Source organism: Scophthalmus maximus, chromosome 8 (genome assembly GCF_022379125.1).
Source record: "Scophthalmus maximus strain ysfricsl-2021 chromosome 8, ASM2237912v1, whole genome shotgun sequence".
Lineage (NCBI taxonomy): Eukaryota > Metazoa > Chordata > Actinopteri > Pleuronectiformes > Scophthalmidae > Scophthalmus > Scophthalmus maximus.
In genome coordinates this window covers 21,808,593-21,835,000 of record NC_061522.1, presented here as the reverse complement: position 1 = coordinate 21,835,000, position 26,408 = coordinate 21,808,593, and the positions used below count along the sequence as shown (strand labels likewise).

The window sequence follows — 26,408 nt, the reverse complement described above, 5'->3', positions numbered from 1 at the left end:
CAAGGTATCTATATGACCAATAGGACTATAGACACCATCTAAAGCTTATCATAAATATAATCTATGATCATATGGTAAGAATGACATCATCATTACATCACTATGAAGTCAGAAAACAATAGTCGCTGTTCCACCAAAAGTACCAGAAACTGGAACTACTAAAACGATCCTGTGGCCCTTAGTTGTCTGCGTTTCCACCGCGACCTGGGAAGCTTATGCAAATCAGGCCAATGACTTGAGGAAAAGCAGTTTCGTTTCACGTTGCCATTTCATTGTATCGTTCTCGGCGAAAACGATAGAACCTGCACCTCGTCGTCGGTCCATCTGTTGTAGCTTCTCTTCTGCGTATGATGAAGCGCGGTGAAAAAACAAAACAGTAGTGAGCTTGCAGCTGCACACTGGCTTTTAAACATGGCGGGTGAAATAAAATGCGGTGAGTACTCGACCAATCACTATTCTTCAGCACTGCAGCACCACCCCTATAGTTCCTGAACTACCCAGGACTTATATTTAGACCCTGGGTCCAGCGGTGGAAACGCGTCTTATGTCTCATTCTTATTCAGTACAGCAATGCATTAACTTGTGCAACCAATGGGATTGAATGGGACAATCAAACATATATATAATAAACAAGTATTAGTCACCATATGGCATAAATAATGTCATGATGACATCATTATGAAATGGCTTTATATAATATTTAAAACATTAGCCTTGCCTGATTGGGGTATATACACAGGATGGTAGTAACTACGGTCTTTAATGTTAGTTAAAACTAAGGAAGCAAAAAATATAAAACGACCAGTAGATGATGATGTAAGGTGTAAAGTTAGGTTACTGTAACAGCCGAGGTGCATGAATGAAAAAAAATAATTGAAAAGTCACGTAAGGGTGCTGTCTTTCTGTTGTGCTCCGGCATTCTTTCGCTTCAAGTGACGATGCATAGCTGTGATAAGCCAAATTGCAAATCTTGGGTCTCTGTCTAAAATACTCCCACACTTCAGAATATCCAGTCCAGGTTCTGTGGCTGCAGAATGATGTGGCCGTTTCAAGTGCTTTGAATGTGCACGGCCATTTTTGCGATACACCTATGTTGTAATCGATGACTTCAGTTTTGTAGAAGCATCGCCCTGGCCTTCACTGACTGTTACAAGGTTTACATGTTTATATTTCTTGAGAACTGCTCATTCAAAAAAGGTCACAGTAAACACTGCGTTTGGTTCCTCAACAATACACACTGAAGTCCGACATCGATTGGATGAGCGGTTGTCTAGCAAATTGAAGGAAAGTCAGACAGAAAGAAGAAAGAGATTCTTCCATTTGTAATGAGATGACAACGAGGCCCTCCTCTGAGGCCAACACCTGTCAATCTATTCTTATCCAATCATCACTCAGATAATCCCAAAGACCCGCCCCGGTTCTCGTAGCTCCACACAGCTGCAAACACGCTTCTGTAACAAGCCATATCCATCTCACAATCGTTCTCTCACACACGCACTCACGCACGCACGCACGCATGCATGCGCGCGCGCACACACACACACACACACACACACACAGCATCATCCGTCTCACGCAGACAATCACATAAGCATCTTCCCCAGACTCACACGCCTTTGCTCCGGCACTTGCTGCTTCCACAGAGACATCCACCACCGTGGCGACGGTAACCGCGACAACGGGCATAAATTTGCGTCATGGTGATATGCAAAGCAAGGGAGCAACAATTAAAGCTTGTCTAACGAGCTTCTGAAGAGTGAGGGAGAAGTTTCCGCAAGCAGCTGCTAAATGGATAAGCCTACACACACACACACTGAGAGAAAGAGAGCGGGCGAGAGGAAGAGCAGAGAGACAGTGATGTTCAAGCATCACCTGTGAGAGTACAACACACACACAAAGTCAACGGCTAATGTACACGTACACAAAAGCAGACAAACAAAATCTAATAAAAGCAATAATATAGTTGAAACTCTTGGGATATCAACATATCTGTGCAAATTACTCCATCATAAGGAGAATTATAAATCCATACAAACAGAGATTTTTTCTGATTTTTCTGAATACCAGTATCGGAAATGCCTCCGATACTTTTACCTGGAAAAAAACTGCACATGCAAAATTGCTGACATGTTCACTATAGCTCTGGTTTTGGCTACACCAGAGCCGTTGAGAGAGAGACAGTAGCGACAATGGAAGTCCAAAATGCTTGCTCAGAGCGACAGAACTGCGATTTTTGGTAATCAGTAGTCATTAAATGTATTGATTTACAATATAGCAGACCGACATGCCTATGTAGTTACACAATGTTTTTTCAAATATTTTTTTTTCAAATTTATTTGGATATAATCCACCAACATGCTTTAATGCGCATGTTGAATTTATTCAGATGTGCTGATAATATACAATCTGATTATTTAAATGTCTGACCCTTCATAAGTGCATAAGTCCATTCTGCTACTCCACTAATGCGCTGCTGTTTACTTCCAGGAAATGATTTCCGGTAGTGTAGCATTAGCAAGAATTAGCAAAAAATGTTAGCAATTTCGCAATATTTCAGGCAGGAAAGAGCTACAAATACGACATGTACTTTATTGTTGTTTTATACTGTTACTGTGAAAGGTACAGACTACAGGTCTTTTGTTTTTTCTAGACTGTGGCTGCACATTTTAAGTTTTGAAGTTGCTGTTGTACTGTTTTATACTTTTACTGTACTGTTCAACACTTTAAAGGTATTTAAATTTTTATAAGCTGTGGCTGCACTTTAACAGCAATTTAAAGGAACAATTGTTGTTTATTCCTAGATTTTTGTTTATTTATTCAAACTAGCTAATAAAATAGTAATTCATTCTCTGTGTGTATCTGTTTTTAAAGGGTTTAACCTGAGCCTGGCCAAACAACAATGATAGCAATCATCACTTCCATACAGGGTAAGTAGCATACAGGTGTTAAAACCCTTCTATAAATTGTGAATGTTTTTCTAGATACGCTGGTATTGGATCTTTAATCTGTATCGGCTGCTACACAAAATCCAGGTATCAGAACGGGTATCAGGAAGGGAAATATGGCATCTACATACAAACTCATATCAGCCCCTACTTTTCTCACAAGAAGATGAAGCAGACATTAATTTACATGAAGAGATTAACCAAGTATCTGTAAACTGAACAACTAATTCAATCAATTAAGTTAGAAAACATTAAGTGTGAAATGATGAACGGTGTTCTGCTAACACAGCGAACAAAGAAACCAGGCGGCTCACAGGTTTCCAAGGGCAGAAAAGAAATATTATTGAATCATGACATATGTTAGCTCCTGTTACAGAACACATAAACAATAAGCAGTGATGAAAGAGAGTGGTAATACTGACAGTTATTGCCTGATCAGGCAATATGCTTGTCTTGTTGTGGGGGCAACGTCAAAAAGCAATAACTAACATTTTTTTCTTTGAGGGGCACGTCCGTTTACTCCCTCATTAAAGACCCAATGTTCAGCTTATAATTCCTTCTTGTTTGTCACATTTGGCATATGTCATTATTTCTCACCTTGACATACTGAAGAGTACAATTAAGGCCCAAATGGTTGGAAAACTAATACGAGAAAGAGGATTGCCAAGACCTCTCTTACAGCTGACAAACATTGCCAACTGGCATCCAATTCAATAAATGACTTAAGAAATTAGTATGAACAAGCACCCAAAACACTAGATTCTACGCTTCCCTCAATGCCATCTGGAGATGTGTCTTTTTAGACTCTCTCTGTCTGCTAAACACAAAACATTCAGCATTGATAAAAACAACTGTAGTCTCCAAGCCAAGAAAACTCTGGTGACATAATCCACTGGAGACACTGGAGTGGACAGTAGTGGTACTTGAACATTAGCTCTACAATGCTGTTGATGTAGAACTTCAATGGACATAACCAGTAGGAAAGATCATCTGCCACCGCTTACACCCTATTCAATTTTTTTTTAATCACAAAATACTAATATTAATATTAAAAAACAATACACAGTGATTTGTGTCATATATATATATATATATATATATATATATTCGCCTGTGGAATTCCCTCCCCCACACCTGAGGGCTCTCTTTTATAAGGGCCTCAAAACCCTACTTTTTAAACAAGCATTCGCCTAAATTTTTTACTTTTTCTTTGACCAATGTTTTTTTTAAACATGTCTATTTTTTTTCTTGTTTTTACTCTGTAGCACTTTGAGCTTGCTTATAGCAATGAAAAGTACTCTATAAATAAAACATAGTATTATTATTATTATTACATTTATGTATATAATGTTGTACTGCTGATTTGCTGCTATCTAAGACCTGTGTGACCGTACACTAAAAATAGACCTACTTACCAATTACAGTCATTATAATTGTAATAAATGCAAGTAGAATAAGGAGTATTTTGCATTTTTCTCTAACTGCTGTTACCTCACCAACTGTAGTAAAGAGACCTCTCGCATGTAGCTAGCTCGCTTAGCCTAGCTTTGGCTCGTTGGTGGTAACAACCAACACAATCCAGATCATCGATGAGGTTTAAAACTGGGCACTTTATTTCAACCCTTCGGCGGACACACACGGCCTCTCATTACACAGTGGCCATAAACTGTCGCTAACATGGATGATGTGTGGAGCCCATTCTCCTTGTGGCTGCAGCTACGTACACAAACACAGCGTGCAGCGCCAACCTTCTTCTCTCATACACACACTTCAAAACCCATATGGCCACCTGCTTAAAGGGCCAGGCTTGGCTCGTAACACTGCGCTGAGTTTGTAAATTTTGAGAGAGTGAAGAGTACAAGATATAAGGTAACGTTGACCACCGGCCCACTGGCTACCATGCTTTCTGTTGTTTACTACACTGTTCTTCTTCTTTGTTTTATGGCGGGTTTTAAACGCGGGTCGACCCGCGTTTAAAAAGAAAACCCGAGACTTTCTTTTTAATATGTTTCATTCTCGCTCCACATTAAATCTTTCTTTTTTGGCATTTGCCTTTCTTCTTTAGGTTGCTCTTTTTCTTCCCTCCTCTCTCTCTTCTCGGTCTCCAATTCTCCTCTGCTCACTCAAATAACCCCCCCCCCTCCACCCACCACCCCCTAAATCTACGAAACACACACAGACATACATGTGCATGGACTTTCTCACTCGTGCACACAAACACAGCCCTCCAGGCAGGAGCCACAAAGGCCCCATATTAATAAATCTGCTCCTTTATTGGTGCTGAGTGTCTCTGGCAGAGGGAGGGAGAGAGAGAGAGTGAGAGAGAGATGGAGGGAGGGGGAGGAAGGAGGAGGAGCAGGACAGGAGACGCAGAGATCACCAGAGGGGAGGAGGAGGAGGTGACTGACTGTGGTCATATCAAAAACACAAGAGAGGCAGTGTGAAAGAGACAGATGAATAAGGAGAGAAGGAGCCAAGTGTATCATCAACACCAGCACAGACACACTTCCTATTAACGATAATACAATGGCCCTGGGATAATGAGCAGCACCATGAGAAGAAGCACACAAGTGTGAATTTCACTTGTGTGTGTTCATTTGTTAAGGTATAGTCCACCCAAGACTCCACTGGATTATTAGGGACACCTGACCAATGGCTGAGCCACTGGAGCGTTTAGAGTGGGCTGTGCTGGGGTCGGGAAACAACCTGCCCAGGGTGGGCTTTCGGTAATGACAGCAGCTAGCTTGGCTTAGCGGTCCAATCTTAGCCATCAGTCAGCTGTGACAGATTGGGGATATGAGCAAAGGAGCCGTTTAGCTTTGGTGTTTGCCGTGGTGTGAGTGTATGCGCTTGTGTATCTGGGAAAAGGAGGATAAGGAGGAGTGGGGGATGGGGGCTACCAGTGCTGCTAGTGTTGCAGAGACATCAATACACTCTCAACAGGCCATTTTCCTATGCCTATTCCAACCCTGGTTTGTTGCTGGGGCAACTAACGCCATTTTACCTTCCCTGCCAGCACCTCTGGAAGATTTTATAAAACTACAATCCATGTTCTGTAATTTATCCTAGACAAGTATTTCAATAAGCTTTGCCCCATTTTTTATTTTGATTTAAAAAAATTTTTTTTTTAATTATCTCTGGACCATTGCAATTGTGCATTGTGTGTTCAAGTTCAAGTAATCTGTACATTTTATAGAAAACCTTCAGTGGACAGGGTTTTGTTCTCGTCCTAAGGTCATATTAGTTTGAGTGCTCAATAACACCACCACCCTTTGTACATGACGCTCATCTCCACATTACCAGCTCTATGTTTTCATCTGAAGAAAGACCCTGGAATCAGGGTTCAAGACGAGGGAAACCATTCTCCAGAGCCAACGCAGAGGCAACAGTTTTTCGCCACACTTCAACTGCACCAAACCAATGCAACAATGTTGCCAAGCCAGTGTGATTTAACGGAGGGCGTCAAACAGTTCCCTTACCTGTCCATGGGGCTGCATGGCGCTGTAGGGCAAGTTCTGGTTCAACACTTTCTGCTTCATCTGCAACATCCGCTTCTGCTCCTCACTAAGGTGGGCCGTCTGTCCCGGGATTGGGCCCTGGGTCTGCCCTGGCCCCGCCCCCTGGCCCCCACCTCCTCCACCACCCATGTAGGGAGGCATCATGGGGTTCTTGACCTGATTGTTCCCCGCCATGGGTGGAGTCATCCTCTGGCCTATGTGATCCACCCCACTACCGCTGAAGTGGCTGAGCGGTTTGGTGTTATTATAGGACAACATGGCTGCTGTTTGCTGCTGCTGTTGCTGCTGTTGCTTGGACAGGGTGTTCTGGTTGATGCTGTTTGGCTGTTGCTGTCCCATCATGCTCATGTGGTTGTGAGGGAGGTAGTTGCTCATGGGGGCTTTTGGCCCATTGTTGGGGGCCATTCCAGCCACTAGAGGGCCCTGTGGTGTATTAAAGGCTTGCGGTGGGTACATCATTGGGCTGTTGGGTTTGTCTTGGTTAAAGGGACCAGAGTTATAGGGACTGGTTGGAGCGCCTGCTGGGGACCAGTTAGCTGCTTGTTGCTGTTGCTGCTTCTGCTGCAGCAGTTTAGCACGTTGCTGAGCCATGGCTTTCAGCTGCTCTGCTGGAGAAAGTTCAGGCGTCACCGGCCCTACTGGCTGACCTCCGGGGGCAACCCCAGCTGCTCCAGGTCCCGTTCCTGCTTGACTGACCCCTGGGCCTGGGCTCATCATGTATCCATTCCCAGGCCTGGAGACTGCTTGAGTCTGAGCCTGGGTTGGGGTTTGAGGGGAACGAGCCACGCAGTTGTGCAATGGTGAACCAGATGCCATGGCAACGGCGGGTGACTGCTGCAAGGGTTGCTGCGGAGGTGTTCCATTGGCAGTGGTGGCAAACTGAGGTCCTGACGATGATGGTCGAACCTGAGGAGAGAAGACCAAACACAAACAGAAATTCTATGAGACTTGTGTGCCATCAACTCTCATATTATCAATAGTTAAACACAATGCTGGGAGCGGATTAGCTTAGCTTCGCACAAATATGAATGGAAACAGGAGGAAAAGCCTGGCTGTCTCCAAAGTTCAAAAATACGCTAATCAACACCTCTAAAGCTTTCTAATTAACACACTGTTAAGGGTTTGGTACCATCTTGTCTGTACAGAGACGATCCCTGCTACACTCATAACTAGCTGTTTTACATTTCTGTTTGTGTACATGAGATGAATGAAATGCAGTTTACCAGTCAGATTGCTTTGAATATGATAGTAGGTGTTATTATTAACCTTTGGAGAGAGTCAGGCTTGCTGTTTGCCCCTGGACTTTATGCTAAAGTAAGCTAATTGCCTCCGGGCTTCAGCTGCATACACACAGCACTGGAAGCTGATCATTTCACTCTCAGAATAAAAAAGCAAACAGGGTATTTTCCAAGATTTCATTCTTGTTCTCATTCATATACTATTCACTACAGAGCAATATTCGATCATCAAATGAAACAATTTATGTAAAAAAAAAAATCATCACAATATTATTCCTGTTTAGTTATCTGACTGGACTATGTAAGATGAGTTGAGTATTTGAGTTGTGGAAAGATTTTTTGTTTACAGACATACATATACAAAGACATACATATACACACATTTATTCAATATTTGATCATTTCTTGCTCTGCACATCTACTGTAATTCACAGGTTTATTCACTAATCATTTAAAAACAGAAAAGTAATCTAATTACACACCGGACTATTTTGTTTATCATTATTACCTTAATTTTAATTAAGAATAGTTGCCAATTCCATGAAGAAAGTGGATCAAAATATAGGAACAATAAGAAAATTAGATAAAACTTTCAATATTATTTTGTACACATTACCTGTAATCCTTAAACATTAAATTGTACTTTATGCTGTGTGCAGCTTATACATGTGCTGTGTTAACAGACAGATCTAGTGCGTCTGTTACTACTAAAAGCTGTTACCTTAATTAATAATCAAAAGTGAGAAACATTCCGGCACAAGCAGTGTAATTCTAGCTTTAGAGAACATTTTTAAAGTAACAGCGATTTTAAAGTAATACACTCTTTGTTATTATATGCAAATGTTTCTTCAAAGTCTGCTAGCTGTCCGTTCTATGTGTGCCTCGAAAAAAATTGTAATTGTAAATTGAAAAAAATGGTGCGGACCATACTTCACAACACTGCGTTTGCAGTGTGTAAACATCACTCCTGACACCTTAAGAGACGTGCTAACGAATGACACATACGACTCAGAGCTTTTGGCCTAGTGGTTTAGAGCTTCAGTCTCATATACCCAAGGCTGCGTGTTCGTGGCTGGACCAGTACAGTAAAATCAAAACAACAACAAAACGAGAGACAAGCTTTCTACAAAATCGCTTACTGCCCCTTTAATAGAGCCATTGGACATCATAAGGACTCTCTTAGCACTGACCTGTGGCGAGCCTATAGGAACCTGTGGACCTCCCTGTGGAGGCTGAGGAGGAGGAGGGGGCAAGGCTGCTGCCACTCCTGCAGTCCCTCCTCCAGGTGCTGTTGTATTCCCAGCTGCTTCCTGCGGGCCTGGTGTCTGATTGTTTGCTGGCCTGCCAAACTCTGCCTCCTTCTTGTCTTCAAAGTCCTCATTGAAGAGGTCATGCATATCGTCCTCTGGCACAGTGTTGGCCAGCTCATCGATCAGCTCCTGCCACTCCTGGTCATTGAGGTTGATGTCAGAGAACAGTTTGTTCTGATTGGACAGAGACTGGGGATCAGAGGACTCCATCCCACCTCCGTCATCCAGTGGCTCCTGTTTCAGGTCTTTGAGGAGGCCGAAGCTGTCCTCCAGGTCCAGCGAGCCATTCAGCTTCATGTCTGGGAGATGGTTTCCACCATTCTTTCCAAGCTCATCTGATGCGCGGCTTACATGGTTGCCGTTGCTGTTTGTAGTGTTGTTTCCGGTGGAAGTGTTGGGCCCGCCAAGCAATGGCTTAATGTCCATTTGGTGATGCAGAGGAGAGATGGGTGGTACACTGTTATTGTTGTTAGGGAGACCTGTGAGTGAGTCCAAACCACCAGAGCCGTCCTTCCGTACCCGTTTGGTGGTCGGTGAGTAGCTGCCTCCATCACAGATGCCGTTCTGGTCTCCATTGAGGGGCGACCGTGCACTGTCAAGTTTCCTCTTTACAGTCTCCTGGAGCTGGAACGAAGAACAAAAAGAAAAGAGATTAGGACTGAGAGGAGATTAAGAATACATTAAGTTTTCTTAATGTTTGCATTAAGAAAACTTTTAATGGTCTTCAGGGTGCTAACAATGGGAACAACATGAGATAACAAATCAATAAGACAACGGGCTGCTTCCTTTCTGTACAACTGTCATGAGAAAGCAAAGAGGTGTGCTGAAAAATCTAAATATCACTAACACAAATCAATTGTTCTTTCAGCACAGACTCAATCTGGCTGAAATAATGATTACACTGACATGGAGCATATCCTGCTCATTGTACATGTGTGTGTAAAATAAAAAGACGCAGCAAAGAAATGAGAGGACTGGCAGCCCAGCAAGTTGGACTCCTTGCTTTCTGGAGAGGGAAGGAAAGATCAGAAGGGCAGCTCGTACAGTATTCTCTCCATTTCATCAGCCAATTGGGAACTGGACTGCCCCATCTAAATCCACACCTCATTCTTAGCCTAAACATAACGTAACAGACTACATAACAACAGGGTGCTTACAAATGCTGGCTGGCAGTTAAGGTAATCACTATCATAGACCTGGGTGGGAGAGGAATGGAGGTATGGAGGAACAGCAAACAGAAACTGAGACCAAGCACGAGAGACCCGAGCCAAAGGGCAGAGACAGGGGAAAGGAACCATTCGCATGGAAGCAATATCTTCCCCACATTTGTTTTTTCCATCAATGTGACAACTGGTAAGTGGAAACATTAAAAACAGCGATCATCAGTGGTGATGACAGGGATTTATAAAACTCTGCTCTATATAAACATTTACAGGGGACAATTAGCTATCACTTCTGTTTGATGATGCAGGTCTTAGGGTTCTATGCAGTTACAATATTTTTGTCAGTACTTGAATAAAGGTCAAAGAGAAATTTGTTGTTGGTGCCTTTAACAAGAGAACCGACAGATAAGTTGACTTAGTTTAACATTGAGATTTGGCAACAAATAAGGTGTGAAGAAAAAAAGGAAAGTGCACAAAAATGGAAGTTTCTGTGCAATTTAATAAACTCTCAATTTCAATATCACTCTGGTTAATTTCCAACCCTAATGAAGATTTCAGAGAAATACTGGATACTAAAGCAGGGACCTTATTTATGAAAGGTTGCAGGGTACAAATCTTGCCCTTCCACCAAATCTGAGCCCAATTGAAAAGATCCATGACCTCTGTATCGAAATCAGAGGTAAAGGCTCAGATTGAATTACTTGTACAAGTAATGGATGCAGTGGAAACTGTGTTATTTCATTTAATTTATATTCTTGCAATGACTTTTAAAAAGGCATATGTGATGTCAGATTTGGGCTAAGAATTTTCAAAACAAAAACACGCATTAATGGTATCACAAAACCAAAGTAATAAAGATGCACAATGTAAATGTACAAAGGAGGGAGACAAAAATTAAAAGTACTGAAAGAAATATACTGGTGATATGTGATTTTTCTTACACACTTTCAGTCTATAATCCCCAGTCAGTTTACACAAAAGTACATGCACACACAATTGCATAGAACTCATCCACATGCATGTAAATTCACTTTGTTAGGAGCAGTTTGCAAGTTACATATACAGTACAGATCTACATTTCAAACAGCATTGTGTTAAAATGAAGAGCTGAGAAATGGCAGAATATCTAAATATTTTTTTAACATCTAAGCTCTCAGCTAACATGTGAAAGTCTCTCTCTCCCACACACACACACACACACACACACACACACACACACACACACACACACACACACACACACACACACACACACACACACACACACACACACACACACACACACACACACACACACACACACACACACACACACACACACACACACAGAGCACAGGCAGCACAGGCAGCACAGGCAGCACCACTGATACATACATGTGTGCAAACTATGCTTAGCTCTTTGTTATTCAGATGGAACAACAGACAAAATATATTCAGATTGTATTCTGACCCTGAGGTGGACCCACTCAAGCTGGCAGACACATATATCACAACACAGAGCACACAAATCATCCTTTTTTTACTTTGACTTTCTTGGTTTACTGATGTGTAAGTGTGTGTGTGTGTGTGTGTGTGTGTGTGTGTGTGTGTGTGTGTGTGTGTGTGTGTGTGTGTGTGTGTGTGTGTGTGTGTGTGTGTGTGTGTGTGTGTGTATGCATGCGTGAGTGCGTCAGTGCGTTCGTTTGTGGATGGGAGCGGGGTCTGTCAGGTTGGCTTTCCCCTGTGTTCTTCCCTTTGACTAACAGCCAGCCTCATTATCAATACTAAATATTATTAGTATTGGCAGCCAAACGTGTGCGTGCTTGGATGCGTGTGGCTTGAATTCATGCTTATGAAACCATTAAAAACACAGGAAAACACACATCTCCACTGTCACTGTAACTTCATCAACAGTGTGTGTGTGTGTGTGTGTGTGTGTGTGTGTGTGTGTGTGTGTGTGTGTGTGTGTGTGTGTGTGTGTGTGTGTGTGTGTGTGTGTGTGCGCGTGCGCGCGCAGTCCTGCAATCAATGGGTTTAAATAATTCAGGTCTCCTGTATGCAGGCTCGTGTGTGTGTACATGTGTCTGTGCGCGTGTGTTACAGGCTTTCCCTAAATGCCAGTGACTCATGTTGATAATAACAGACTCGCCTTTCAAAAGCCCACCTATAAAAACTCCCATAATTATCCAGGTGGTGTGAACTACAGCACCCTCCCACACACACGTGTGCGTACATGCACACAGAGGTTGTACGTACACACCCACCAATAAAAAAATCATTACCAGTTTAACCTTCTTGATGAAAAGCTGAATATTGAGAAGGAAACAAAGAAGTAGCAATACGGATGGGGGGGGGGGGCTGTCTGCTCAGTGCTGTGTGAGTCAGCATGTCATACCCTGAGGGAATGTGACAGAATGAATGACAAAATTGTGAGCCGTTAACAAAATACTTTAAATTAAGTGTAGTTAATTAATCATTTATTTCTTTTAGCACAATTACCGAACCTAATTACGCCTCTGAATTACAGTAATATACCTGTCAGGCACTGCAAACCCAACTCGACCATGTTTTCACTCGTTTGACAATCGCGGCAATAAAATACCATTGAAGTGAACTGAATTGAGAGGAATGAGTGTGAGAGAACGAATCTGAGGCCAGGAGAAGATGCAGAGTCGGAGACAAGTAGTTTAATCAAGCTGGAGTGCTCGAGAGCAGGAGGGGGAAAGAGCATCGGCGTAGAAAAGGACACGAAGATTTAAAAGAGCAAAGACAGGAGTGAGAGAAAAAGGGGAGAGAGCACTGCTTGCTTCCCCTTTTGTGTCTCTCTCTGTGTACTCTTTGACATAAACACCTGCTGACTGCTCCTCTGTCGGCTCCCACAACACACACACAGAGAGGGAAAATGACAAGGACGCTAAGAGACAAAGGTAAGAGAGACAAACATACTCGCGCACGGAAAGGAAGAGGGGATTTATTTGTAAAGCAGATGGTCTTTTTTTCCTTTGAGTGGAGGAGCTACCAGGACATGAAGATGAAGAGAAGGAGAGGCAGTGAAGGAGAGAAGAGGTGGAGGAGGGAGGAGGAGGAGATAGGTGGCTTGATGGAAAGCCATAGCGCACCAGATGACAGCGGGGAGCAAACGATGAGAGGGTGATCAGAGTGGGAGAGGGAGGGAGAGAAGAGAGACAGAGATGGAACCACTAAGGTGCTGTTGTTATAGCAACCTGCTGCTCTGGTGCTTTGTGCACTGCCTCCTTCTTCCTCCTCTTCCTCCTCCTCCTCCTCTTCCCCTCTCTTGCTCACTTACTCTCCACCAAACTGCCTCTTGTTAAAGGTTGAGCATCATGTCGAATTCAAACCAAAGGAGACGTCTATGTCCACGTTTTTTTCACGTGAGAAACTAAGCGTGAGGGCATCCGGCAGACATGCTCTCAATGTGAGGCAACAATGGCAACAAAACATACATTACAGTATTACAACTAATATTTATCACTGACGATGGAGTAAATATAATGAACAGCCACACAACAGTTGCGTCCATTGTGAAAATAACTGCAATATATTTTCACTCTTGCCGTGTGGCCATTCCTCTCACACTCCTTTCCTTCCTATTCTGATTTACCACTATCCGTCCTTTTTGGTCTTTGACGCCTGCCTCTCTCACCTAATCCTTTGCTCCATTCAGGGTTTTTACACTCACACAGGTTTCTCTAACGCCTCGGGCACACTACACGATTTTCAAAGTGGTAAGATCGCTACCGTTCATACTACACGGCATGCTGCCTTGTAATCGCAGGCTTTCAGTGGTTGTGCTATTCACACTACGTGGCTCATCTGCGACGGGGGTTCACACAATACACAATCCTTCACCAGGAGAAATGTCTCCAAAGTACTTTTCACTAAAAACACGCAAGAAGTGAAATATGCGACACTCGCGGAACAGGAATTGTTTGTCACTTTCACCATGGACCTAAAAAAGTGTTTAATATATTGCAGGATACTCGTATGTTGACAGGTCTGAAACAGGAAGTAGTTTGAGTGGACGATCTCTGTGTGGTTCCACTTAAAGCAGCTCGAGGTTACGCTCATCGTCTGCTGCAGTGAATACACAGAACACGACAGAAAAAAACCCTGCATATAGTCTGCGCGATGATCTTTTTCAGAAACACGGAAAAGGTAGAGAATATAGGTGAAGAGTGTTGTTGAATTACAGTTCCTTCCCCGGGTGTCCAGGTTGACGCACTCACTGCCTGTCACATCACAGCTCACACTGCAGGAGATGGGTACACCGACTTGTCCAGATATTTAGCCTGCTAGATATCTGAAAGACGTCAGTGAGGCCTCGGTGAGTCACTTTGATCGCGTAGTTGCTAGTTCACACATACCGACGAGTGCTGATTTGCGAGCCCCGATTTCACGCTGATTTTCCTCCGATTTAATGCAACACCAGGACTTGTCGGCGCGTGGAAAATCGTGTAGTGTGAACTCTGCATGACGAGAAAGGATCCCATATTGACCCAAATATAAATATGATGTTTATGGAGAGGAGGTTTGAGTACATACAATACATCACATATTGGTTTTGAATAACTAGCGTATCAGTAAAAGATTTGTTTGTCGCCTTAACATTGCTTCGGCAGTGTTTTCAAGTCTGTCTGTACTCCGTCTTTCGGTGTTGCCCAGCCCAAAAACTTTTGTTAGCAGGATTATGTCAAGGCTGGTGTAACGACAGAGGACATAAATTCCTGATGGCTGAAAACAAGTTTAGAACATCTGCCCCCAAATCTCTCAAACAGCCTAGATTTACAGCTGTCAAGGGTGATTGAGCTGAAGAAAAGACAATAAGGAAGATGCTAAAGGTGAGAGAACGAGATTTTGGGAAAGAATGAGAGCAGAAGAATAAAATCAAGCTGCTACAGGAAGTCGGTCAGCTGGGTAGTGGCCACACCCACTCAGAAAGTGAACAGAAGAAGGCCTATGGAAGATGAGAAGACCAGGTAAAGTCAGATATACTGTGTGCACTGTGAATTATCTTACAACCAAATGATCTGCATCAAATCAAAAATGCACAAATAGACACAAAAAAGCGTCCAAATTCCATTTGGTTTCCCTGGTGTCGGCCAGTATGAACCTTGATTTTTACACCTATTATGAACCATAACCTGATGTTTAGCTTTATGGTCTCTTACAAATGACAACGAGATTGTCCTCACAAAGTGAATTCATTTCTGAGGCTGTGTTCAAACAACTGTAGGTCTACTGAATTTACTGAGCCTGCCAACAATTTTAAAACATCAAGCTGTGTTATTTCATTACTGCTCACTTCAGTGAAAAGAAGAGGGAATACACAAGGGTGAATGAAAAAAAGGAAAACAGGCGGGAGTGACGGAGAGTCTGTCCTTCATCTCAAGGACGCAGTTTCAAGTACGTGTCAGCGAGCATCCATCCCTGCTGGAGTGTCCTTGAGCAAGACTCTGAAACCTTGCAGGAGGCTTGTTCTGTAAACGATACAGACGTTACGGGTCTGAAATGTGGCCCAAGCCTAAAAGCAGTTGTTGGTAGAGCGAGCTCTGGGCCTGGTTCTGGGCCACAGTGGTCACAGACCAGGAGGTTTTGGGTAAGGATCAGCCCTTTTTGCACCTTCATGTTACCATGTTCTTCTGTGCATTTCTGGTAACTGATACTATTTTATGTGCATTTTTTTAATATTAATATTCCTTATACTTTCTTAATTTTTAGGGCGTTACATTTTTTACATTTGAATTTCTGTGTTGTTTGGTGTGTTGTGTGACTGACACCTGCTGCTGTAACACTGGAATTTCCCAGTTTAGGATCAATAAAGTACATCCATCCATCTATCTATGTCTGTAAATATGTAGCTGGAGCCAGAAGCCAGTTAGCTTAGCTTAGCATGACTGGAGGCAGAGGAGACTGCCAGCCTGTGTCTTTCTTCTTTTCACATCACAGACAAAGAGGTCAGATTTGAGTGCACAACACTGGATTACCGGGCCCACGGATTCAAGCCTGTGCAGATCCTCTACTCTCTCTCTCTCACACACACACACACACACACACACACACACACACACACACACACACACACACACACACACACACACACACACACACACACACACACACACACACACACACACACACACACACACACACACACACACACACACACACACACACACACACTATTGTTGGGAGACTGTGAGATTTTCTTCCTGGATGTCAACCTTTTCAGGAGCATGATTTTTAGTTTTCCTGACAAGATCCGTGAACACTGAGCAATAGAGGGACACAAAAGGAAAGAGTCTGTGGGAGTGAAGGACAGAAAACTCCAAGTGACAAGAGGAAGGTGCAAACAAAAGAACCATTTGGCCGTTGTCCCAGAGAAGGGTGTGTGTGTGAGAGTGAGTGAGAGAGAGAGAAAGCGCCTACCAGTCTGCCTCCTGTACACCGGGGGCCTGTACACCCCTGATTTGAATACACACACACACACACACACACACACACACACACACACACACACACACACACACACACACACACACACACACACACACACACACACACACACACACACACACACACACACACACACACACACACACACACACACACACACTATATGATCTATCTAGAATAACGCCTTGAACTTTTACAGTTTTCCAGTTTTGCTAATTAATCCAATTTTGTTGTGGAATCAGATGTAAGTAAATATTTGTTTATCAGCCAAAATAAAAACTTTATAAGAAAACAAAGCAGACTGAAATTCTTATGCCACTGCTCTTAGCTGGGATAAGTGGTGTTTTATTAACAAGTGAGGTCTATAGGCAGCCAAATCAACAATATATGGATAAAAAAAACAAAAACATGAACATTTCGTTGAAAAAAACTAAGATGAGAAATCATTTGTTAGGGAGGAGTTGGTATGAGATGATTGTCAGAAGCTGTAGCTGTACTGCCCCACAGGAGCAGGTAGAAGACTAACACACACACACATGATGAGGTTTATATCAGCTCTTCTTCTTCAAGTTGTGTGTGTGTGTGTGTGTGTGTGTGTGTGTGTGTGTGTGTGTGTGTGTGTGTGTGTGCAGTAAGGAAGGGTAGTGAGCACGCACATTTACGTGTGTCATCAGCACTTTTAAACCTGCTGACCTGACATAAAAACCTAGTGGCCAGAGAAAACCATCACTTTTCCCCTCCCCACAGCTTCCATCCCCACAACTCAATATCAGAGACCTGTGCCTGTGTGTGTGTGTGTGTGTGTGTGTGTGTGTGTGTGTGTGTGTGTCTGTTGAAGAGAGAGATGGAGAAAAAGGCGAGGGGGGATAAGAAGCAGTGTGTGTCAACAGACACATTTATAAACCATTAGCACTAAACGCACAACTAATTATCATCCGAGTCAAGGACTGTGTGTATGCGTGTCTTTGAGTAAGTGCATGTTTGGGTTTGCACGTCTCCGTGTGTGAGTGTGTCTTGGAGTGTTTACAATTTAGAAGTAAAGTGTAAGTATGAAAGAGGGCAAGCAGAGCAACCAGCAACAAAAAGAGAGAGAGAGAGAGGGGACAAGAGAGGGGAAATTGTGTGTGCGTGTGTGTGGTTCCTGGCTGAGCAGCTCTTCTCTATTTATAGAGCCGCGGCTCCTTCCTGTTTCTGGAGCCGAACCATCACACCAGGAGGGGGTGGGGGGACAGGGGGGAGAGAGAGAGAATGAAAGAGTGAAAGGGGAATGATGAGGAGAGGGAGGAAGTGTGAGTGGGTGTGTGGGAGGGGACACTGGTATGTATGAGTCTTTAGTAAATCAACAGATCCACCCCTCCTCTTTCTCTCTCTCTTCCCCCTCCCATCCCATCCCGTCTTCCTCCCCTCCCCTCTCTTACTCAACAACATGGGCTCAGCCACCAGCTATGAACACACACAGCAGAGAAGGAGAGGGGAGGAAAGAGGAAAGAAAGACTAAACTAAACAGTGGATGATTAGTGGGACATTTTTGCATCTGATGGTGAAATTACAGAGTTCAGTTCCAAAATTGGACGATTGTAAAAAAAAATCTTTCTTGTTTTTGAATCTGAGAGATGAAATCACAGAGCCAACAGCAACAACTGTTGACGTGTTATCTTTAAAAAAAATATGCGGTGTCTGTGTGAATGAAACCCTCCATTCTTCTCGAGTGTTGTCGCCATCGCTTTGTCGAGGTACAACCAGACTTTCGACTGGTACACTCTGCGCCATCACGTCATCAAGTCTGCATATGTGAGCTGTTGGTGCTTGCGCTGGCGCTGTGATGTGAGCACCTAGCGCTCCGACGTTAGCAGAACCTGTAATGTCGGAGCTTGTCGATACTACAGCGTTTCATAATTTAACCCCGGGGGCCCGTTTAATACCGGATTTTGGTGCCCATCGCTAACGATGAGAGATTAAGGCCCGCCCCCTTATCTGCCCTCTGATTGGCTCAGACCGTGGTTTTCTTCTTCGCTGTATGCTGGTGGGGAAAAAAACATAATGCTACACACACAGGCAGACCAGCTAGGAGTTAGGCGCATTGGTGCGACCAAGGAAAATATTTTGTCGCACTGCACAGATTTTTGGTCGCATATGCACTCTGGCGACCTGATTTATTTTTACAATAACCACAGTGGGACACTGTAGAACAGGGGGTCACTAATAGGCGGACCGCGGTCCAAATCCGGACCCAGATGCCGTACTATCCGGACCCTGATCCACAACTGATAGATCATTGAGAATCAGCAAATGTTGACGGGGCGCTTCCATTTTACTGGTGGAGCGTTAGCCATCAATACAATGGTGTTGATCTTTGATCACTGGGAATAAGTTGACTGGGCTGAAGCGCCATCTCGCTCCGGGGCCAACCCCCTTACTTTCTGTAACAACGTGACTTCTCTTTTAATTTGAGGCACTGTATTATACTAAGACAGACCGCAACTGGCCCTGCAATTTCTCTACTTCAGCCAACTCCGCCTCTGTCCCCCTGTCGCTCATTGTTTTGTTGTGCATATGTAACGGTGTTAAATGGACTGGTAAATGGACTGTATTTATATAGTGCTTTTCTAGTCATATAGACCACTCAAGGCGATTTACAGGAAAGTCACATCCACCCATTCACAGCGCTGCTATTTACCGCAAATTTTTCCGTCACATTCATACACTGTCGGAAGAGCCGTCAGAGGCAAGTTAGGGTTGGTGGACGAACGACTATGTCCTGAGCCACAGCCGCCCAGTGGTCCAGCCAGTCGAGTGCTGTGCTGTGCAGTGTGTGTAGACCTCACTTGTGTCCTGAGACTGTTAAGATGCACATTGTCAAAGCTGTATGTTTTGTTCTTATATTACTTGAAGCAAGAAAAGAACATTATTGGTGTACTTTATTTATAATTCCTCCGTGTCAATATGAAAAGTGGCATTCAAAATTTTATTGAATGAATTGCAGGCCTTTTTTCTTCATTTCAATTTGACAGTCAGTTGTTGATAATTAGGCACGGGTGCATACTTCAATATCGCACTGAATAATAACGCAAGTTAGACATTATGACATTATGGTTCCGGACCTTTGCTTGAGGAAAATGTCTCCAATTGGACCTCCTTTAATTTTCATTGAATACCCCTGCAGTAGAAAATATAACACAGAACCATTAAAGGAACACTGTGTGGGCTAACTCTCCTAGATTGAAAACTAAACCAAATCCAGAAGTTTAAAAAGCGCTCAAAAGGTCCGGAGTAAGTTTAGCTGTGTTATGTAAAGAAAATACAAACATCAGACTGGGACTCCACATCCACAGCCATTCGATGTTAAAGGACTCAAGATTGGGATGGGGAAATAAAATCTTGATCATGACATTTCTACTAGGGGTCGACCCATATGGCTTTTTTCAGGCCGATACGATTATTACTAAAGAGACTGATAACAGATATTTGAAACATATATTTGTCTGCAGTAAAAAATTGTCAAAAGATGTCAAAATTTACAATAACACAAAGTCAAATTTGTTAAAATGCCTTAAAGCATATGTTTCATTCACATAACTTTTCAACATGACGTTAACAGACAATGTGCAGGGAGCTATCGGCAGCATTATTATGAAGCTGAACAACAAACATGGAGGGGACATTGCTAAAGTCCAGAGAGAAGTGACTGCAGTTGCATCAGAGCCAAAGTAGAACATTTTAATATTAAATTAACCTATAATTCAAAGATATTCATAAAAATTGTGAATATTGGCGCCGATAATCAGCCAGGCTGATAATCGGTCAACCCCAAATTTTTTACTGTTGCATTTTGGTGCTGTCACCTTATCTGTTGGCCATTTTGGAATATGGCCAGTCATTGTCTGGAGGGAAAGTCACACTGTCTATATCATGCTGCATGTCAAAGCAATCAGATACATATCTTAGGATCTACTGCTCTGGAGTCCTGACTGCAGATACGACAAAGAGATTATCACTACAGGAGAGGAAAGAAAGAGTGAAGGGGGGGTCCTGGCTTCATGGCCAGATGGTCACCAGGAGGGACCTGACAGCTGTGTGTGTGTGTGTGTGTGTATGTGTGTGTGTGTGTGTGTGTGTGTGTGTGTGTGTGTGTGTGTGTGTTTGAGGGTGGATTTTCAGCTGTTTCCTTATACACAGCCATTGCCGCGATCACATGCTGAGGATGGCATTTGCAACCATTAAACAAAGTGTGAGTAGTACGAGTGTACAGTACGTGTACATCTGTGTAGGTTTCATAGGCTCTCCTCTGATTGGCTCGGTCAGGCAATGTGCCACAGAAGGCAAGCGTACGATTGGCTGTGTTGAAACCAGTGGGCTTCTGCCTCTGCCAGAGCCTGTCGTGAGGGCAGACTGGTGTACACACACAGATTTATGGATGCTCCAGTAGCAGGAATGGTGGGGGGGGGTATCTCCCTTATTCCACCAGTTTTCTCTCTCTACTACACTGTTGCCTCCAAGCTGAGGGGGAAGAGAGGGAGCAAGAGAGCAAGAGCTACTGTCGTGAGGGAGGGCGGCTGCTATGGTAACAGATCACTGTGGCAGCCAGTGGAGGGGCCCTGATGGCTACTTGGCAGCAATGCCAGGATCTTACTGGCTGCACACACGCAACAGTGTGAATGAGTGTGTGTTAAGTGTGTGCGTCGATCGGAAGACATGCTTAAAGGGGAGTTGTGTTTCTCTGTGTGTGTGTGTGTGTGTGTGTGTGTGTGTGTGTGTGTGTGCGTGCGTGTGCGTGTGCGTGTTTGTTCTGTGCTCCAGATGTCCTTAGTCGTGCAGATCGATGGCCTCACGAGAGCACATCAGACCAACTTGAGCTGCTGTCTTCTTATTCCTTACATGCTGTCTCTTGTAAATCCAGGCTGCAGGACTGTTTTCCTGTGAACTGACCAGTCAGTTGATCAACAAGCCTCATGCACTTCAGTCCGAATAAATCGCTCGACGAGACTCCGGCAGGATGTCGTCTGTATAAAATAATGCTGTCCAGTCCATTCTCCCTCACCATCTCTCAATAATTTTCCTGTGTGCATAACTAGGTCAGACAGTAGTAGACTGCCATTGCCTTGCCTCTGTGCGAGTCTTTGAATATCACATATGCGTGTGTTTACATAGCCCGAGCACACATTTCAACTACATCTGGAAAGAGCAAAGTCTAACTCAAGTCTGCCTGCATTCACAAGCATTTTATGTCCTTGTTTGTCCACTGTATGTGTCCATTGGCTCAATTTCTTCGTCAGGTTAACTTTTGTATGAGACTGCAGCACTTAGACAGTGTTCAAGATCATGTAAAACATCAAACTTTTATTCTGCCGGTTAATGCAAGCTATATTTTAAAGCCACCACACACCCTTCAGCTACTGTATGTACAACATCCACTCTTTTGATAGCTAGCTAAATTTGGGATTCCCGTTAATTCATTTCAATGGGATTGCGACCAACAGTCAGATCCGTTCATACAAGCATGGTGAATGGTGAACTCTTTTGTTCAACTTTGTCACATGAATATACATACTGACTTGACTGTGCCGACCTTCGAGGGCATGGAAAAGCTCAGATTCCAGAATGGGAATGCGAGGTATGCACCAATGAGACAAATACAGTACATCTCTTGAATAAACTTTGTTAAATTTTACGAGTGGTTGTACCTGTTTGCTTAGAACTGGTTGGCAACAGAGAATGCAAGCTTGCATGCTTGCAGTTGACAAATCAGATAACTTGGCAGGCTACAGCTGTTAGTGAACAGTTTTCCAACTAGCCTGCATGTACTCACTGAAGAGTGAGTGCTGTGTCGAAAAACCACATGCTCATTCATTCACTACTCCAAATTAAATACTCACTTGGAAGTTTACAGTATAGTGATCGTTCCGAAAACTGAGAATCCTAATTTCAGATATCTTAGAAATCACCATTTGCCCCATTATCCACAGGTGTAGTGTTGCACAACTGAAATTTTGCAGTAGAACAGAGCTACTAACTTGATGCTTAATTTTCAGCTTCAGCATATGTTTAACCATTTTACACTACAGTGTGAATGGACCACTGTGTTCATGCCTGGCGTGTATGTTCACCTCCCTGCCTCAGGGCAGCAACCACGAGGGAGCCAGCAGATAGAAAGACTATCTATTCAATCTATCAAGACCTCTTTATCTATGTAGCTCTACCTCCCCTTCTCTCGCACTCTTTTATCCCACTGATCCCATCGCATGGCAGAGTGATCTTCTCTTAATGCAAAATGACTATGTGGTGGTTGTTCCATGCATGCGCTTACAGTGTTTATATGCATGTGGTCACTGTCGCTTCCCACGTGTAAACTGTACTTTTAATACCATATTCAGCAGACTTTTACACACCCTCTAACACTCCATTTTAATCACTCTTCATTCATTTTTCTTTACCCTCCACCCAACTCTTTTTAGTATCTATCACCTGCACCCAGTTTTATCTTCTCCCGTCCATCCCATCCTGTGTTATGCATCATCTCTCTCATCAGTGCAGAGCCAACAGACCCATCATTACCCCAGCATGCAAGTATTGATCCACTGCCCCAGTGTGTGCGTGTTATTTTAAGATGCTCAGACGTGTAATCAGCGAGTTAATGATAGTTATTGCCAAAGCGACCAGCTATGTGTGGTTATTCCAGGCCTGTGGATAGCAGCAAGACACATGCGCACAGACAAGCACACATATACAGTATGAACACTTTGCAGTGGCGTGCTGCAGTTGTAATGCGGGTGAGTGCTGTTCTGGGGCTCGTTGGGTCAAATCTGCAGTGAGGAACACTTCCTGCTGTCTGTCCATCAGAGTTCACACACACATGTTCATTTTCTGATGTATGACTGCTATAGGTATGTTTGTGAGTCTGTGTGAGTATACCAAACAGGTAACATTTGGTACCTGTCATATCTGAGAAGGTGGTGTCATGGATGTTATGGTCATAAAGATTTTAAACACTGGCTTCAGAGTCAGGGATCTGCATCTTGTTTGAATCCTACTTTTTTCACGAGTTGATATAGACATAAATGTGCGTGTGTGCGTTATCTATGCAAGTGTGTGCACACTGCTGGCCATCAGCAAGAGGGAAGGGAAGTGAGGCTCAGGCTTTGACTCACTTTGGACAAATGACTTCTGCATTTCCCCCAAAAATTTCACTTTCCTATCAATATAAGGTAACCTAACTGCGCACGCACGCGCACACACACACATGCACACATACACACAAACAGCTTTGTGCTAGTATGGATAAGCCCTATTCGGCCGTGTTGAGGAAGATGCATTTCAGAGGTAAATGACATCATTACCATATAAATGACTTCCAGCAAAACACATCTGGTAATGCACACACACACACACACACACACACACACACACACACACACACACACACACACACACACACACACACACACACACACACACACACACACACACACACACACACACACACACACACACACACACACACACACACACACACACACACACACACACACACAAAATGATATGGGTTGCAAATACTACCCTCAACACAAAGAACTCAACCTTAACTCACACGCAATACTACTTAAAAATAGACACACACGGTAGGCTCTGATGGGGTTAAATACAGAAGGATCAGAAGGAAAACCTTGAGCTATGGCCATAATGCCTACAAGCACCACATAGCAAACGCAACACAACACAAGGAAACTGACAGGTGAGTCGCAAGCCCAGATGAAGTTAGACTTCAGATAATCATTGTTGCTTGTGCTAATGCTCATGCTAACTGATGTGGAGAAGGCAGACTGGAGATATTTGCTGATAAACAGTGCTGCCTTGCTTCACATTCAGAGATTAACTGTCAACACATTCACACTATTGTGTCATTTAAATATATTTTTCTACTATTGAACACAAGTCTCTTCTCTATTTTTCTGTATCAAGTGTTTAGAATTATAACATGGGAATATGTTATAGCGATTTTTTCTTCCACTTTTTCCCCCTTATACCCTTCTTACTCAGCTGCAGTGCTTATGTTGCGAACTGCTATATAAACGACATGATGGTGCAAATCTGGGAGCTGGTTTTCTGCTTAATTTTGTCTGCCATAGTCAACACATTGAGATATACACTATGATGCACTGCCAATACCTTATATTTTTGACACCATGTCAACCACCAATTACACCACAGAAACAAGGCTTTCATATGTCAATCCATTAGGAGCAATTTCTATTGAATTCTACCGTTTTGATTGCTCTGGTTTTAAGATTTCAGAAACCGGCTGCAGGAATGCCTATTACAAAACATGCAAATGAATATATACAGTAAACAAATCAGTTACCCACTCACAAAAACATTGCTTCATAAAGCTATTAGCCATTGACATAAAGCCCCACTGATTTAACAAACCAACATTGGTCTATCACTACTGATATCAGTGTGTAGGCTGTTGTAATATGGAAATGGTGAAAATACATTACTCGATTAATCTCAAACAAAGAGAAATGATGCGTCGATCAAATGCGCCCACCAGCAAATTTTACTAGAAACTCCAAGAATATCTCACATTTGCATTGTAGAAGATTTTTGACTAATAAATTGTAAATTTTTCTGTTTTTCCAGGTCTCAATCTTCTACTGTGGAATTCTAGACTAAAAGGATGTTAAAGTGTTTATGTTTGACAGAAATATTAACTGAATTTATATTGTTAAGTATTGATATTGAATTTTAGTGTAATGGATTCTGATGCTCATAAATTTTACTGTACAGTGACACATCTGGCATTAGTCTGTCTTAATCTATACAGTCTTGGACGCCATATGTGAGGATTCACAACTGTCTTCTCTTTGGGTATGCTTATTTTCCCAGCCTGCTGCTGTTCTCCAGCGGTGCTGCCCCCAATGGTGCACAGAGGAAACGCCTCTTCAGTCCAGAGCATGTAAAAAAGATACAGACTCAACAGAGTTTCTTTGCATGCATGAGATCTAGATTAAGTGAGAACAAAAGAACATGACAAATTAGTCAGAGGAGGTCATGTGCCGAGTACAAAGCACCAGGGAGGTTTATAAGACGCAGCTCATATGGAACACCACAGCATCGACACAGACTGTCGGTGGCTGTGGGCAGCGGGCGATAACACGTAGCTGGCACCGGAGACACTCTCATTCTATAAAGAGAAGAGGAGGCAGGTAGGCGACACTGACTGCAGCAGAGCTGTGATGGCCGTTATTGTCCACAAGACGAGGACGGCTTTTATCTGCTCTCCAGGCTCACAAAGAGGAGTGAGAGAAAAAGACAGGGGTGGGGGGTGTAAAGAGAGAGAGCACACAGACTGCCTGCGGCTCGCTTTCAACATCTCAATGACTACACACACTCATCTCTCGCTCTTTTTCACCCTGTTCTCCTCACTGGTTCTCCTCTCCCTCCCTATTTGTAGTTCTGCCTTTTTCTCCTCCTACTTGCTGTCTTCTCCTCTCATGCCCCCAGGCCATAAACATCCGCATGTCACACACATGCCATGAAACACAATGAACACACACACACACACACACACACACACATTGTGGCACACCAGCAGTATAAGCTTTTGTTCCAGAGCGCTGGCTCTGGGGTCCTGAGTAACCGTTCATGCGAAAAATAAGTGTGCATGTGTGTGTGTATGTATGCGAGTCTGCGCACACACACACAGGCACGTACACACGGACGGACGGACGCACGCACGCACGCACACACACACACACACACATATGCACACACGTACACACAC

At 43.3% G+C, this 26,408-nt stretch overlaps 1 protein-coding gene across 1 annotated transcript in view; it reads right to left on the bottom strand.

The window, feature by feature from the left end:
* Positions 1-26,408, bottom strand: part of maml3 (mastermind-like transcriptional coactivator 3) — a 108,205-nt gene that overhangs the window by 54,684 nt on the left and 27,113 nt on the right. The window contains exons 2-3 of the mRNA XM_035636615.2: positions 8,892-9,635; positions 6,425-7,369 (exon numbers count right to left, since the gene is read on the bottom strand). Coding sequence (XP_035492508.2) covers positions 6,425-7,369; positions 8,892-9,635 — 1,689 coding nt within the window. The remainder of the gene's footprint in view (positions 1-6,424; positions 7,370-8,891; positions 9,636-26,408) is intronic.